The sequence below is a fragment of the Staurois parvus genome, unplaced genomic scaffold (genome assembly GCF_062004578.1).
Source record: "Staurois parvus isolate SC_StPar_1 unplaced genomic scaffold, SC_StPar_1.0 ptg000554l, whole genome shotgun sequence".
Taxonomy (NCBI): Eukaryota; Metazoa; Chordata; class Amphibia; order Anura; family Ranidae; genus Staurois; species Staurois parvus.
The window spans coordinates 535,001-549,710 of NW_028318350.1; the positions used below are offsets into that span (position 1 = coordinate 535,001).

The following is a 14,710-nucleotide window of genomic DNA, read 5'->3' on the forward strand; positions in this document are numbered from 1 at the left end:
AAGAGAGGTGCTGGAGGAAGATGTGGTGTTTGTAAGAGAGGTGCAGGGGCAGATGTGGTCTTTGTAAGAGAGGTGCTGGGGGAAGATGTGGTGTTTGTAAGAGAGGTACAGGGGCAGATGTGGTCTTTGTAACAGGGGTGCAGGGGGCAGATGTGGTCTTTGTAAGAGAGGTACAGGGGCAGATGTGTTGTTTGTAAGAGAGGTGCAGAGGGCAGATGTGGTGTTTGTAAGAGAGGTGCAGAGGGCAGATGTGGTCTTTGTAAGAGGGGTGCAGGGGGCACCCAACACTGCTTGGTGGTCCACCTGTTGGAACTCCTGCTCCAACACCCTGAGCTGCAGCCAGTCTCGGGGAACAAGTCATGAAAGGTGGACCACCATAGGAGGAGCACATACCGTGAGGCTGGACGCCGCTGGACCTACCGGAGAGCTGGATGTGACCCCAGAGCGTGTGCTGACATCCCTTGAGTGCTTATCCTAGTGACTGGATGTTGTCCGCAGGGTGAACCAGGCTCCCCTTTCCATTGATGACACACCAGAGTATATACATACAACGCTCTGTTTGTATGCCCTTGTGGTAAGCGCATCATTTTGTTGGTATCTTCAGGATTGCACGCTGATATCTTGCTCTTATGAACATTTTTTCACACAAATCTACATGGTTTAATTACCATACTGGGAACTTGAACAGGCTATTAGCATCATCATTTTGTCCCTACAGAACCATTGGGAACAAGGTTTTCTTTATAGCTTCTGTTTAGCGCTGCATACCTTGTTTGTATGTGTTTCTTAGTTCTAAGGTGTTGAGGTTTACCTTGTATGCCAGCTGCTGTGGTTTTTCTTGTCTTACTTTGCGCTCACTTACCCTATTGTTACATGCTATATGACATGCTGAACAAACTTCAAGAAAGACGGTTCTTTTCTAAGGAGATTAAGGTGTGCTGGAAACCAGGGGCGGACTGACAACTCATGGGGCCCCCGGGCAATAAGGGATCATGGGGCCCCTGTGTCCTCGCCCACACCCAAAAAAGCCTATGAAATAACCAATGAAAGGTACCAGGGGCATCTCATGGGGCCCCCTACTGACCCCGGGCCCTTGGGCAGTGCCCGAGTGCTTGAATGGTCAGCCCGCCCCTGCTGGAAACGTATCTTTTTGCTGCTTGTTGTGGCACCATCCACTAGTTGCTCCAGCACCCTGACAAGTGTGCCAGTCTGGTATGCGATGGAGATATTTTTATGAGTATGCTGATTGTGCAAACAAGTTCCTAGCCGTGGCACTAATAATAATTGTGTTTGAGTGGATATGTTTCTACTTGTGTCCCTACCAGGGGCGGACTGACAACTCATGGGGCCCCCGGGCAATAGGGGATTATGGGGCCCTGTGTCCTTGCCCAAACTCAAAAAAGCCTATGAAAAAGGTAACAGGGGCATCTCATGGGGCCCCCTACTGACCCCGGGCCCTCAATAGGGGATCATGAGGCCCCTGTGTCCTTGCCCAAACTCAAAAAAGCCTATGAAAAAGGTACCAGGGGCATCTCATGGGGCCCCCTACTGACCCCGGGCCCTCGGGCAGTGCCCAAGTTTCCAAATGGTCAGTCCGCCCCTGGTCCCTACCATGATGGCTGCATCTCTGTGGTGCAGAGTTAGCACACAATTCAGTTGTTAAGGGGTTGGGTAGCACAAGGTAGTTTTCCTAGGTTAGAAAAAGGCAATAATCCCAGCCCTGCAGGCTCAGCTTGCAGTATATTTCCTTTACTTGTAGTTGGAATTCTGCAAGTCCTGGACACTCTCACAGCATGGTACTTTTTCCTGAAATGTTTGGACTAGAAACTTTGTCTTCAGCTGGGCATCTCTAATCCAACCCACTAGTAGCTCACTAAGAGGCATAAAACACAGCTCCTATCAGACAGAAAATCTGGCTTTTTTGTTCCCAAACCAGCCCATCCAGCACTTTTGTCTTTGTCAGCCCTGCCTGTCAACCTCCGCAAGCAGGGACCAATGCTCCACCAGCAGCTCTTCCATGGTTGCAGCCTACTTCATTCAGTAGTGCCCTCAGGTAGTCCTCAGAGGGTAGATTACTGATGGTCTTTGGCCCCTTTGTGAGTGGCTCAACTGCCGCAAGGATCGGAGGAGCACAGCTTAAAGCAGACTCACCTGGCAGACCCATTTTTCTCCCCTGCAGTACCTTTCTATGGAGACAGCTGCACAGCCCACATCTCGTGTGTGTACTTCAGCGCCAGGTAGGTGGGATATCAGTGGGTGGGATGTGGGAAGGGTGGGATTGCAGGCAGCTTGCAGTGTTTCGCAGGAGTGGTGTTTCAGGAGCACTGTGAGCACTTTTTCAGCAGACCGCTACTCACAACAATTTCAGACACCCTTTCTAAGGTGGCACCTATGGGCATATGCCCAGCATGACCTGGTAGTACTCTGGGCTCTGGCGGCAGTTCGGGTTGGCAGGGTATTGGGGGAATGGTAATTACAGACTTCTTACAGTACCCCTGTAAAGTGAATCTAATACTTTACTTATCAATTACAGTAAATATTCATTTAACATGAACAGTAATTACATAATGCACTGAGACTTACTTCTCTTTTCCAAACAGGATTGACAGTGTTGCATATAATTTTTGATCTTTTCTCTTGGCCATGGTGTGGGAGTGCTGGAAAAATGCTGTGTTTACCAGGCTGGATAGAAATTTTTAGATATGGGTCTGGATTGAAGAACATCCCTTTCTTTAACCCCAAAGCTTGGAAATCTATAAAAAAATAAAATAAAATAAGCACCAAATCATCAAGCTGGAACTTGGCAGTCCTCAAACATATCCCTAAATGCCATCAAACATACAAAGGACAGTTATCAAACATCTACATGATTTATTATGCACAATTGTGTATTTGCCAGCTTGAATTCTCAAATGTTCTTGTATATGCTTTTTAGTTTTTTGGTTTTTTTTTTTACCAAATCATGGTTGAAATGTATGAGCTTTGCTTAGAATATCACTTTAACCCCTTTCACATGGGCTAGATCTGTTTTTGCTCAGCAGAGGAGCTGATCCAACAGGAGCAGCTGGATGACAGATCAGTGTAAGGGACCGCCCGGCGGTACCTCTAGTAATCCACTGGTCAGGTGCTTCCAGAGCGCGGAGTCTAAGTCCCGGAGCACTTGTTCACCAGGGCCCCTGATGGTGGGGATGGACTTGGAGCGCACCGAGACCAGGTCGCGACTACTGGGCACACCCACCAATGGTAGAGGTATCCGCCGAGGGCTCCCGCAGAGTAAGAGCCTGATATAAGGAGGTCGGGCGATCCCAACGGGATGGATGGCTGAGCAGGTGCAGGGTCAAACGAGCCGGGTCGGGAGCCGTGGGGTCTGCGAGGTACAAAACAGCAGGCAGAGAATAGTCGGGTCACACGCCAGGTCAGCAACAGTAGATCAGAACCAACAGGGGGCATCCAGGAGAGAGGTCAGGCAAGCCAAGGGTCAGGGCAGGAGAGTACAGCAATGCCAGGAGCGATCCGGGTCAGCAACTTATCAAAAACACAGGTACACACAGATCAGGGAACAGGAGAGACCAAACGGCAACCAGTGACAGCTCAGGGCGATTTAAATACCGCGCCCTGCGCTGTCATTGGTGCCCGGCGTGCACCCGTGTCTCCTAGTGCGCATGCGCGAGTTTGTCGCCGCGGCCCGCCTGGACCTAGTGCCCGTATCCCCGTGCAGGGCGGCGCACTGCGCCTGTGCCAGCACCAGCGCCGCGGCGATCCCTGACAATCAGTCTCCTCTGTCCATTTACACACGACTGCCATCCGATCTGGCCAGACAGAAGGGAACGGATCCTCCTTTCGCTTGTTTTTGCCGGATCGGAGGTAGCCAGGTGTAAACAGACATAAGTCCGTTTACATCCAGTTACCCATAGAGGAAAATGAAGGGTCTGGTAGGGTCCCTCTGAAAAACTGACAGGTGGACGTGACTGGACCGGCCACGTGAAAACCTGAAGAAAAAATCTGAAGTCTGCAAAAGATGACTTGTTAATACTCCCTAAAAAAAAAAACCACAGATGACCTTATTCAATTCATTTTTAATCCTTAAAGCTTAATTAAACTGTTGTTGGTGGGGGTGAGCTCTCACCAAAATGTATAAATTGCTCAGTATACTTGCACACCTACCTCCTACTGAGTTGTTATGACTTTATTCCAATGCGTGTCAGGAGAACAATTAAGGAGTATCATGGGTTTTGGGAGTTCCAAAATGTCCCCTTCATCAGGGTCCAGGATCCTATCACACCACCACCATCTGCACTGCCACTTCTCTGGGGTCTCAAAGCAATCTGCTTTGGCTTATTGCATGGCCATGTATGATGTAAGTCCTGGAATGTACATTGCATGGAGCATATGCCATTCAGTTAACACAAATAATCACCAGGAGTCAGGAAAGTTTTGCAGGTCTGCTAAAAAAGCTCTACCTCCTGGTAATTTTATTTGGGGGCTTATTTTGGTTTGTAGTTCTCACATCCAACCAGGGGTGGACTGACAACTCATGGGGCCACCGGGCAATAGGGGTCATGGGACCCCTGGGGTTTATTTACTAAAGCTGGAGAGTCCAAAATCAGACTCCCTTCTGCATAGAAACCAATCAGCTTCCAGGTTTCATTGCCAAAGCTTCATTGAACAAGCTGAGGTTAGAAGCCGATTGGTTTCTATGCAGAAGGGAGTCTGATTTTGGACTCTCCAGCTTTAGTAAATAAACCCCCCTGTGTCCTCACCCACACCCAAAAAAGCCTATGAAAAAGCCAATGAAAGGTACCAGGGGCATCTCATGGGGTCCCCTACTGACCCCGGGCCCTCGGGCAGTGCCCAGTGCTCGAATGGTCAGTCCGCCCCTGCATCCAACTAGCTTTGTTTTTATAAATAACCATTTACATTCTCATAGAATAGAGGTCTCCAAACTTTCTAAACAAAGGGCCAGTTTATTGTCTTTTAGGTTTCAGGAGGGCTGGTCTGTGGCCATTGGGAGTGGAAAAGGTCCCAACATCAGTGAGAAAAAAACAATGCCCCATCAGTGGTGTCAATGATATTGCACAGGGAGGCCCTAAACCTCCTCTTGTCGAATCCCCCGTCGACATTCTGGGCTCCTCCTCTTCTGTGTCTGGCCCATAGCAAGCCGCTTGCAATGGAGGCACACTTGCAGGCTTGTTCCTGCATTTTTCAGCCCCACCCCCTTCTTTGATTGACTGCAGCAGGAGCCAATGGCTCTCGCTGCTATCAGTAAAGCCTGTGAGACCAGAAAGAGAGGGAGAGAAGACCTGCAGCTGGGCATTGATATAGGAGTCAGGTAAGTGTTGAGGGGGGATAGATAGTGGAAAGTTTTTTACCTGCAAAGAATGCATTAAGGTAATAAAAAGTTTATGTTTCAAACAACTTTAAGTATCTTATGCTCAGCATTTATTATGATATTGATAATACATATACAAACAATTAAAAAATGATATACAGGTTAGCATTGGTTGCATGTCCTTTCACAAATGTCAACACAATATAGTCAAACTGCTGGACGTTACCATGTCCAAATTTGGTTGGTCTTGGTGCTTTTTCTGCTGTATAGACAGGAAGGTTTTATCACCGATTCCACAGTAGCACAGGATGGTCTATTCATTTTGGTTATAGCAAGAAAAATATGGTTTTTGAGGTGTTAAGAGTTTAAATCTGGATGTTAGGCTAAGATTTGGGTTACGTGGTTAGAGTAAGTTATGGTTTTAAGGGGTTTTTGTTTGGTGAACTTATAGAATTGAGGGTTAAGGAAAGATTTTTTTTCCACTGTTGAAGCATATTAGATTATGTTTTATAAGGCTAGGTTCACACCTTTGTGTTTTTATTTGTCTTTAATTTGTTTTTTCATGCATCACGTGTTTTTTCATATTGACTGATACGAAAAAAACTATTTAGTCTTGCTACCAGGGGCTGAAAATGCATGAAAATTCACGAAAACACAAGACAAATGCAGCTTATATTGTGTTTTCATGCATTACCATTGACTTCTATGGGTCTCTAAACTCATGAAAACAGACAGAAAAACAGACCTGAGCTATTTTCAAAAATGCACTGAAGCCAGTTCACAGAAGTGAGCAGACTTTACCAGGGGCGGACTGACCATTTGGAAACTCGGGCGCTGCCCGAGGGCCCGGGGTCAGTAGGGGGCCCCATGAGATGCCCCTGGTACCTTTTTTCATAGACTTTTTTGAGTTTGGGCAAGGACACAGGGGCCCCATGATCCCCTATTGCCCGGGGGCCCCATGAGTTGTCAGTCCGCCCCTGGGCTTTACCTATAACACTGCCTTTTGGTGACGTGTTTTAGAGAATTCCAACATGTGTGTTAAAATGCAGACGTGAAAAGGCAGCCTTCCTCTTAATTAACTGTGGGTTTAGGATTCTGTGGATGCAGCTTTTTAGTTTATTTATTTTTCTATTGGTGGAACTCAATGACCATTTTTTCAAATTGACTCCTTTCTCCTTTACAAAAAAATGCACATTAAAGTGAACTTTACTCTTTTATCAATTTTTAATCCTTATGCTGATAGCATTAGTAAATAGATAGCAACGTATATCATATTTACTTGTTTTAACTACCTCCCGTCCGGCCGTTGTAAATAAACGGCCAGACGGTGGCAGTTCAGGGTCGGGTGGCCGTTTATAAAGGACCTCCCCGTCCCCTGCTTGTGCTCTGGACACAGTGGAACACCGATCGTCGGATGGGACCTCTGTGTGAGGTCCCGATCATGTGATCACTGATTGGCCAATCAGTGATCACATGCAGAGTAGTAAGCAAGATGTCACTTCTGACATCATTGCTTACTACGTGTGAAATCTGTGAATGATCACAGAGGTCACATGGTACAGGGCTATTCACAACAGCCTTGTACCATGTGACAAGCTGTGACCAATCACAGCTCACACAGTAGTTCTCAATGGCTGCAAGAATGCAGCCAGAGAGAAGGAGAAATTATTGCTTTTACAGCCTTTATGGGTGTAAAAGCAATCAGTGTAAAAAAAAAAAAAAAAAAAAATCTTCATCACCCCCCACAAGTAGTACAGTGTCACCATGGTGACACTGTACTGCTAGGGTGACAGTATGTAAAAAAAAAAAAAACATAAATAATAATATAAAAAAAAATTAAAATGTAAAAATAAATGTTTAAAAATTATAATTTTTGGTTATAAACTAATTTGGGTTATTTTTTTTTTACTAAAAAGATAACGGAATAAATTTTAGCCAAGATTTATGATGAAATATTATTTATTTGCAAAATTGTATAAGAAAAATACTTTTTTTTTCAAAATATTTGGACTTTTTCATTTACATAGCAAAAAAAAAATTAAAAATAATAAATACCACTGAATAAAGCTTTATCTGTCTAAAAAAAATGCTAAAAAAATCATATGGGTACAGTGTTGCATGACCGCGCAATTGTCATTCAAAGTGTGATAGCACTGAAAGCTGAAAATTGGCCTGGACATGAAGGGGGTGAAAGTGTCCAGACCAGGGGCGCACTGACAACTCATGGGGCCCCCGGGCAATAGGGGATCATGGGGCCCCTGTGTCCTTGCCCTATTGAGTGAAATGTGTTACGGGGGTGGTCCTAAGGTGGGAATTGTCATTGCAATGCCTGTGGATGTCTCATAAATAAATATGGATTAGTGACCCTTCTGGTATGTGGTGGCCAGGGGCGGACTGACAACTCATGGGGCCCCCGGGCAATAGGGGATCATGGGGCCCCTGTGTCCTTGCCCAAACTCAAAAAGCCTAAGAAAAAGATACCAGGGGCATCTCATGGGGCCCCCTACTGACCCTGGGGCCTCGGGCAGTGCCTGAGTTTCCAAATGGTCAGTCCGCCCCTGGACAGGGTATAGTATTATCACTGATCACTGTATTAGTGTCACTGGAGATGTCAGTGGTCAGTCCATCCCTGGTCCGGACATGAAGTGGTTAAACTTTGATGTCATACATCCCAGGAGTCCTCAGGAGGGGAGGAGGGGTTTTCTCAGCTAAGCACACCCTCCTGCCTGCAAACCTGGATTCCGGGAAGTAAATGCTACATAAATTATCTGCCCTTACTCAAGATGGCCATGACCAAAAATGCAGGGTTTTTTTTTTCAAAGTGATTTCTTAGCAAAATAAAGCATGGACACATAGATGGGTGAGCGAGTTTGCTTTGAATATTAAAAATGAATGAAATAGCGTGTTTTGGTTTGTGGTGCTCAGATTCAAAGTGGTTCCACTTTAAAAGAATATTGCAAAACTGAAGAAATCATTTTCTCTTCCTAAGAGCACTCAGTGGCATGAACCACACCAAAATTTCCAACATGGTCAGTTCTCACAATGAATAAAACATTACACTAAGTAAAGCAGTTCATATTTACCTGATAGAGTAAAACTGATGAGCCTACGGCTTCCTTGCCCATGAGATGTATCTTCATTGTTGATGCTTTTGAAGACCTGGAAAAAAAGACAGTGTGAGAAACTGGTCAATATGATATTAGTTTCCATTAATGCTAAACCCATAGTCTCAGTCAGAAGGGATCAATGATAGACTGTGATTGCTTTTCCATTAGTTGACTCAAGGCTTCCATAGACAAGAACGTGTAGGGCCATGTCACACGATGACTTGACTCACAATGCTTTTATTAATAGAAAAGTGTGTCTCTCTGCTGAGCAGATTCACATGAATAGATATTGCAGCCCACTGGATTCAACTGTAAAGGAAAATGCTGTTGATCATTCTGTCATATTCACGTCTTTTGAGGGAGAACAATCTCCATTTATTAGAACAGTAAGAATATGCAGCTTGGAAGAAAAGATACTTACAGCACTTTTATTACTGACCAAAGCAGAAAAAGGCATAGACACCCACATCAATAAAAGAAGTTGCTCAACATGACACAAGTAGCTTATTTATAAAAAAATCTAATCTAATATCCAAGTACCACCCAGCACGCACACTCCGCTCCTCACAAGACCTCCTTCTCTCTAGTTCCCTGGTCTCCTCCTCCCATGTCCGCCTCCAGGACTTCTCCAGGGTGTCACCCATCCTCTGGAACTCCCTGCCCCAACCAATCAGATTATCACCTACTCTCCTCTCCTTTAGGCGCACCCTGAAATCCCACCTCTTCAGGGAAGCCTACCCCACCACCTGCTAACTTGCCGACCTCCTCCACTCTTCCTACCACTCCATCCCCCACAGCTATCTCCTCCTGTGCCACCATCCCCTCCCTCCTAGATTGTAACCTCCAAAGAGCAGGGCCCTCGATCCCCTCATGTTTTGCATTGTATTGGTATTGTTCTGTCACATGTTCTGTCCCCCTTTGTAATGTACAGCGCTGAGCGAACTATCGGCGCTTTATAAATACTGTATAATAATAATAATAATAATCTGCCTCCTCGTAACGGTCAGGATCCTGTACACCTTCAGGTCACGTCTAGAATAGGGTGCTCAGACACGGATCATCTTCCAGGGTTCCCTATGGTGCAGGTTCTGCGGATGAAGGCTCTCAGTAAAGAGAGCCCAATAGGGGACACCACATAGTGTGATACCGTAGGCTAGTTTATTAACAAAACAGGTGTGGACAGGTACAATCAATAGAAAATTGATTTCAAATAGAAAATCAATCACTTTGCATGTGATCACTGATTGGCCAATCAGTGATCACATGATCAGGACCTACAGCGCTGAGCGAACTATCGGCGCTTTATAAATACTGTATAATAATAATAATTTACGTATCATAAGTTATTCATTTGAATCTCAATATGATAAAAAACTAAGAAAAAACAATAACCTTCGCCACACCCAAAAATAAAACAAACAAACATTGTCTTGTTCACAAGGAGTTCTGTCCTGATGTCACAATTGCCCTGCAAAAAGGGATGCACTGGAGTATAAAAAGTCAAAGCAAGCCAGAAAATGGCTTTAAAGAAAATGTAAGCCCAACATTTCATATTTCTGATATGTTCCTACTGTACCAAGTACTTGTATGAAAACGTATCCTGTTCTCTTTGTATTGCTTCCTTTGTGTGAAATCCCTGGTGTTCCTGCCAGTCCCTCTGATTTCCTATTGAACACTGACTACACTAAGGTGTCCGTTGATGAACCAGCGATAAATGATCGCTGCTCAGTTCTCCGGCACTCTCGGAGAACACAGTTCTCCTGTGAATGCCTTTTATGAAGCAGTTCTCCGAATGAAGGGAGAACGGTCTACAAACGCTGGAGAACGGTCTACAAACTCTGGAAAACGGCTGATTTTACTATAATCTCGCGAGATTACAGTAAAAGATCAGTTTACTAAGCAGAGGTAAATTATCGCTGCTTAGTTTGCGGTCCCTCCAATTCTCCAGCTCTGGGCTGGAGAATCTGGAGGGAGAACACAGATCTCCAGTGAAGGGCTGAACATGTTCTCCGCTGATCTCCTGAGTGTCATAAACTGTGAATGACCAGAGAATTGCTGAGATCCTCTGAATCGCAGCTATTCTCTGTGTCATAAACGGACACCTAAGCAAGAGAACACACCGTGGTCAGTTCTCTAGCTGTGTTAGCCTGCTCTCCTCCAATTATCAGACGTATGCTGACACGTCCCCTCTGCACAGGTCTTGTCTTTCACTAGGAAGATCAGTGTACTGCTGTTTCTTGAGAACAGAGGGTAAGTAATCACTTATAAAAAAGGGGCAAAAAAGGTGTATACTGTATAATGGGTTTTATATGTATACACAATTATTTTGCCTTTTATTACTATTTTAAAATGAATGGGTTGTTTTACAAGTTGAGGGTTTACAATCACTTTAGGCAAAATCCTAATCTTGGCATACCACTGCAGCTACCCCAATACTGTTATTACCCGAGTATGATTCATTACACAATAAATAATAATACCCCTTACAGAAATTTGGCACCTTTTTATTATTATTATTATTATTATTATTATACAGGATTTATGGCACCAACAGTTGGCTCAGCGTTGTACAATATAAAGGGAGAAAATACAGCAACAATACAGTTCAATACAAGAGGTTTAGGGGGGCCTGATCCTTGGAGCTTACAATCTAAGAGACCTCTTAGATATTTCTAATGATCAAGGCCAGTTCTCACAGCGTGGGCCAAGATTAATCAACTTGAAAGTGGCTAGTTAGTTTCTGAAGATATTAAGCCACTGAAGAAAGATGTAAAGCTGAAGCATAGAGTTGTCATGCACATCAGTATTAATAGTACAAACAATAGCGAGGGGGAATGCGGTTCAAGTGTAGCAATACACAAGGCATATCGGACCAAAAGGTAAATGTGCCATTAATGTGGTCCTGTCAGGGAGATCAACTCAGCAGTCCTGCAACTTATGTCTGGGTACTCCACAGCTCTGCATAGTCCATCTGCACATTGCTCCGTAAAGATACTATCTCTCCAGTGTCCGCTCTGCCGGTGATGTCCTTTGCATGTATGCCACGGGTTCAAAAGCCACTAATCTCCTGAGGCACATGTAATGTGGGTGCGTGGCCAGCGTGACATCACTACGTGCTGAGGTCAATGCGTTTCATGCTGCTTGCAGAACGTATTGCCATCCCATCAGGGATGCAGAGAGGTGGAGTAGTGGACATCTCCTGGTACATGAGAGTGCCACTGTTGTTGACTGGTACTGCCACCTGATTGTTGGGGGGAACCCTACTGCCACTGACTTTGTTGAGGCAACAAAGGAGAACAGAGGGAAATCAGCTGACACCCCTGGAGTTGTGAGAGGCCACTGGCCAAATCCTACTTCAGCCCACTAAAGAAGAACAGTATTGTTTGCTTGGGATACTTTGCAAGTGCTTGTAGCCAGGTTCGGAGGAGCGTATCTTGACGCACTAACGCCATATCTGGGTCAGTATGCTTACCAGCAGGGAAAGGGTTAAATACAGACTTACAGCTTGTTATTGCAACACTGCTCATAATGCAAGATCCTCCCCAGCATTGAGTTTAGGGGTCAATCTCTGGATCATTGTCCTATTAACAACTGTATACCCTGATTGCTACTGTATATATGCACTATTTGTTTTTTTTACCAACTGTATACCCTATTTGAAGCAGTTGTATATATTTGTTTGAGAGGTGTTTCCATTTCCATTTCTCTGGTTGCTGTATATATATGCACTAGGGGTGGACTGACAACTCATGGGGCCCCCGGGGAATAGGGTATCATGGGGCCCCTGTGTCCTTGCCCAAACACAAAAAAGCCCATGAAAAAGGTACCAGGGGCATCTCATCGGGCCCCCTACTGACCCCGGGCCCTCGGGCAGTGCCCAAGTTTTCAAATGGTCAGTCCGCCCCTGATATGCAGTATATTGTCAGAGAGTGTGGTGCTGCTTACAGAGTTGTGGGAACAGGGGGACGTGTAAGCCTGCTAATTCTAAAGACGATTTGGGCCAGGTGAAACCACCCTACTACTGGATCTGAATATAGTGACATGATTTTCTTGCTGTCATTTGTGAGCAGGGGCAGACTGATCATTCAAACACTCGGGCACTGCCCGAGGGCCCAGGGTCATTAGGGGGCCCCATGAGATGTCCCTGGTACCTTTTCATTGGCTTTTTCATAGGCTTTTTTGGGTGTGGGCGAGGACACAGGGACCCCATGGTCCCCTATTGCCCGGGGGCCCTATGAGTTGTCAGTCCGCCCCTGTTTGTGAGTATGTTTTTGGCATTTTGTTCTAATAAAGGTTTTTCGGTAATGCACTAGGTGTTTACGCCCTCCTGTTTGTTTGTGCAGGGGAACATCCTCTACCCAAGGCTTACAATTTTAGGAAGAAATGTGATTTTACATTGTGTTAACAGTGCCTTCTATCAGTACTTCTATGGAGTGATTAGTAGAAGGAGCATATACCCAGAGGCTGATCGATCCTGCTTCTGGGCGTAATGGTAGACCATGGCTTGTCCTGTCAGCCATTAGTTCCAGCACTGGAATTGGCATGGATCTGCATGAGCCACTGGAACTCAATATACAGCCTACTGTGTATCTGCTCTGATTTAAGGTCTTGAGCACAGTGGGGTGTAGGTTGAGGACAGTGCTGGCAACAAAAAGGGATATGAGTTCTGCAGTGGAATACGGGAGCAGCACTGCTTAAGAAATAGCTTCCTATGCAGCAAATGAGGATGGATGTAGAATCCAGAAGGGTGCAGGCTGTGGGGTTTCTAACAGAATAATGCAGATAAGAAATGTAAGTATTGAAACTTTGTGCCTTGGGGTATGCTGCAGTCCATTGCAGTTCAGGTGCATTATGAAGGTGCGTTGGGCTGCCATTTACAATGTATGGCATCTCAATGCAACAACGTGCATAAGGTGTGTAACGTATACATCTTACTGTGCTGTTTGCAACACAATTTTCTCGTGTGAACAAGCCCTAAATGTATCCCATGTGCTGGGCCTGATTTATACTTTCCACCCTCAATGTCCAACCGTCTGTCTCTTTATTACCCCAGTTGGCCGGATAGCCTTAATATCACACCAACACAAGGAAATTTTAAATGGTTGACACGCGAGTCATATCATGGCTGGGGACAGAGAAGCTAAAATAGTTGTATTTTAATTTATATTTTAGTCACACAATTTTTGGTTCTAAATATGCAAAATATTAAGTCTTCCATAGCTTACTACATGGCATCTTTCATCCACAAAGTTGTTTATGATCCTAAGTTGATTTGAAAGCTACTACTTTTCAAAGCTGAACATTATATAAATGCCTAGAAGGACATACTGAGAGGAAATGGCATATGCAACAAAGAGAAACAAGGCAAGGTCATACAGCTTATCAGACATAATTCTGTGGCTGTAGATGCTATTTCTGGCTTTTTGTACTTAAAGCTGACCTCCAGGCAACCAGCTAAATACAAAGTTGAAATAAATATATGTGAACTGTCATATTTTCCAAAAGATTTGAAACTCTGTTCAACCAGCCTTGTGATTGACTTAGCTCTGACTAACTAGAGTAAAGAAGGGTTGGGACATTCACCAACATTTGTAGAAACAGAGAGCCACCACCAGGGGCGGACTGACCATTTGGAAACTGCCCGAGGGCCCGGGGTCTGTAGGGGGCCCCATGAGATGCCCCTGGTACCTTTTTCATAGGCTTTTTGAGTTTGGGCAAGGACACAGGGGCCCCATGATCCCCTATTGCCCGGGGGCCCCATGAGTTGTCAGTCCGCCCCTGGCCACCACACACCAGAAGGGTCACTAATCCATATGTATTTATGAGACATCAACAGGCATTGCAATTACGGTTCCCACCTTAGGACCACCCCCTTAACACATTTCACTCAATAGGGCTTAGTCGTAGAGATGGGGAGGACCAAGAGAAGAAGGGTTTATTTATTTAGAAGGAAGAAGGAAGGAGAAGAGGGAACTGCATCATAAGTCCTATCCAGAGAGTAGCCTGTCCAGCATACAGCAGAAGACTAGCACTGCTAAAAGGCCTGAACAAGCAGTCTTATGCAAAACTGCAGGATACAAGGGACTGAATGAGTACCTCTACACCCCCAGGGCCTACAAGGGAGAGGGATGCCAGGTGCAATACCCAGCAAGTTCTCCCTGGGACAGTACTAAGGATTGTTCTGGAACCCCTTTCTCTGGGATACTCTTCGAGGCATCCAGGTGGGTGGTGTCAAGGTCCTACCTTTTCCCAGAGGTTATGTTACTGCATGTTC

At 45.2% G+C, this 14,710-nt stretch overlaps 1 protein-coding gene across 2 annotated transcripts in view; it reads right to left on the bottom strand.

The window, feature by feature from the left end:
• HECW1 (HECT, C2 and WW domain containing E3 ubiquitin protein ligase 1) overlaps positions 1 to 14,710 on the bottom strand; it is a 550,087-nt gene that overhangs the window by 175,975 nt on the left and 359,402 nt on the right. For both annotated transcript variants that reach the window (XM_089691201.1, XM_089691202.1), the window contains 2 exons: positions 8,413 to 8,488; positions 2,584 to 2,753 (listed from right to left, as the gene is read on the bottom strand). In XM_089691201.1, coding sequence (XP_089547327.1) covers positions 2,584 to 2,753; positions 8,413 to 8,488 — 246 coding nt within the window. The remainder of the gene's footprint in view (positions 1 to 2,583; positions 2,754 to 8,412; positions 8,489 to 14,710) is intronic.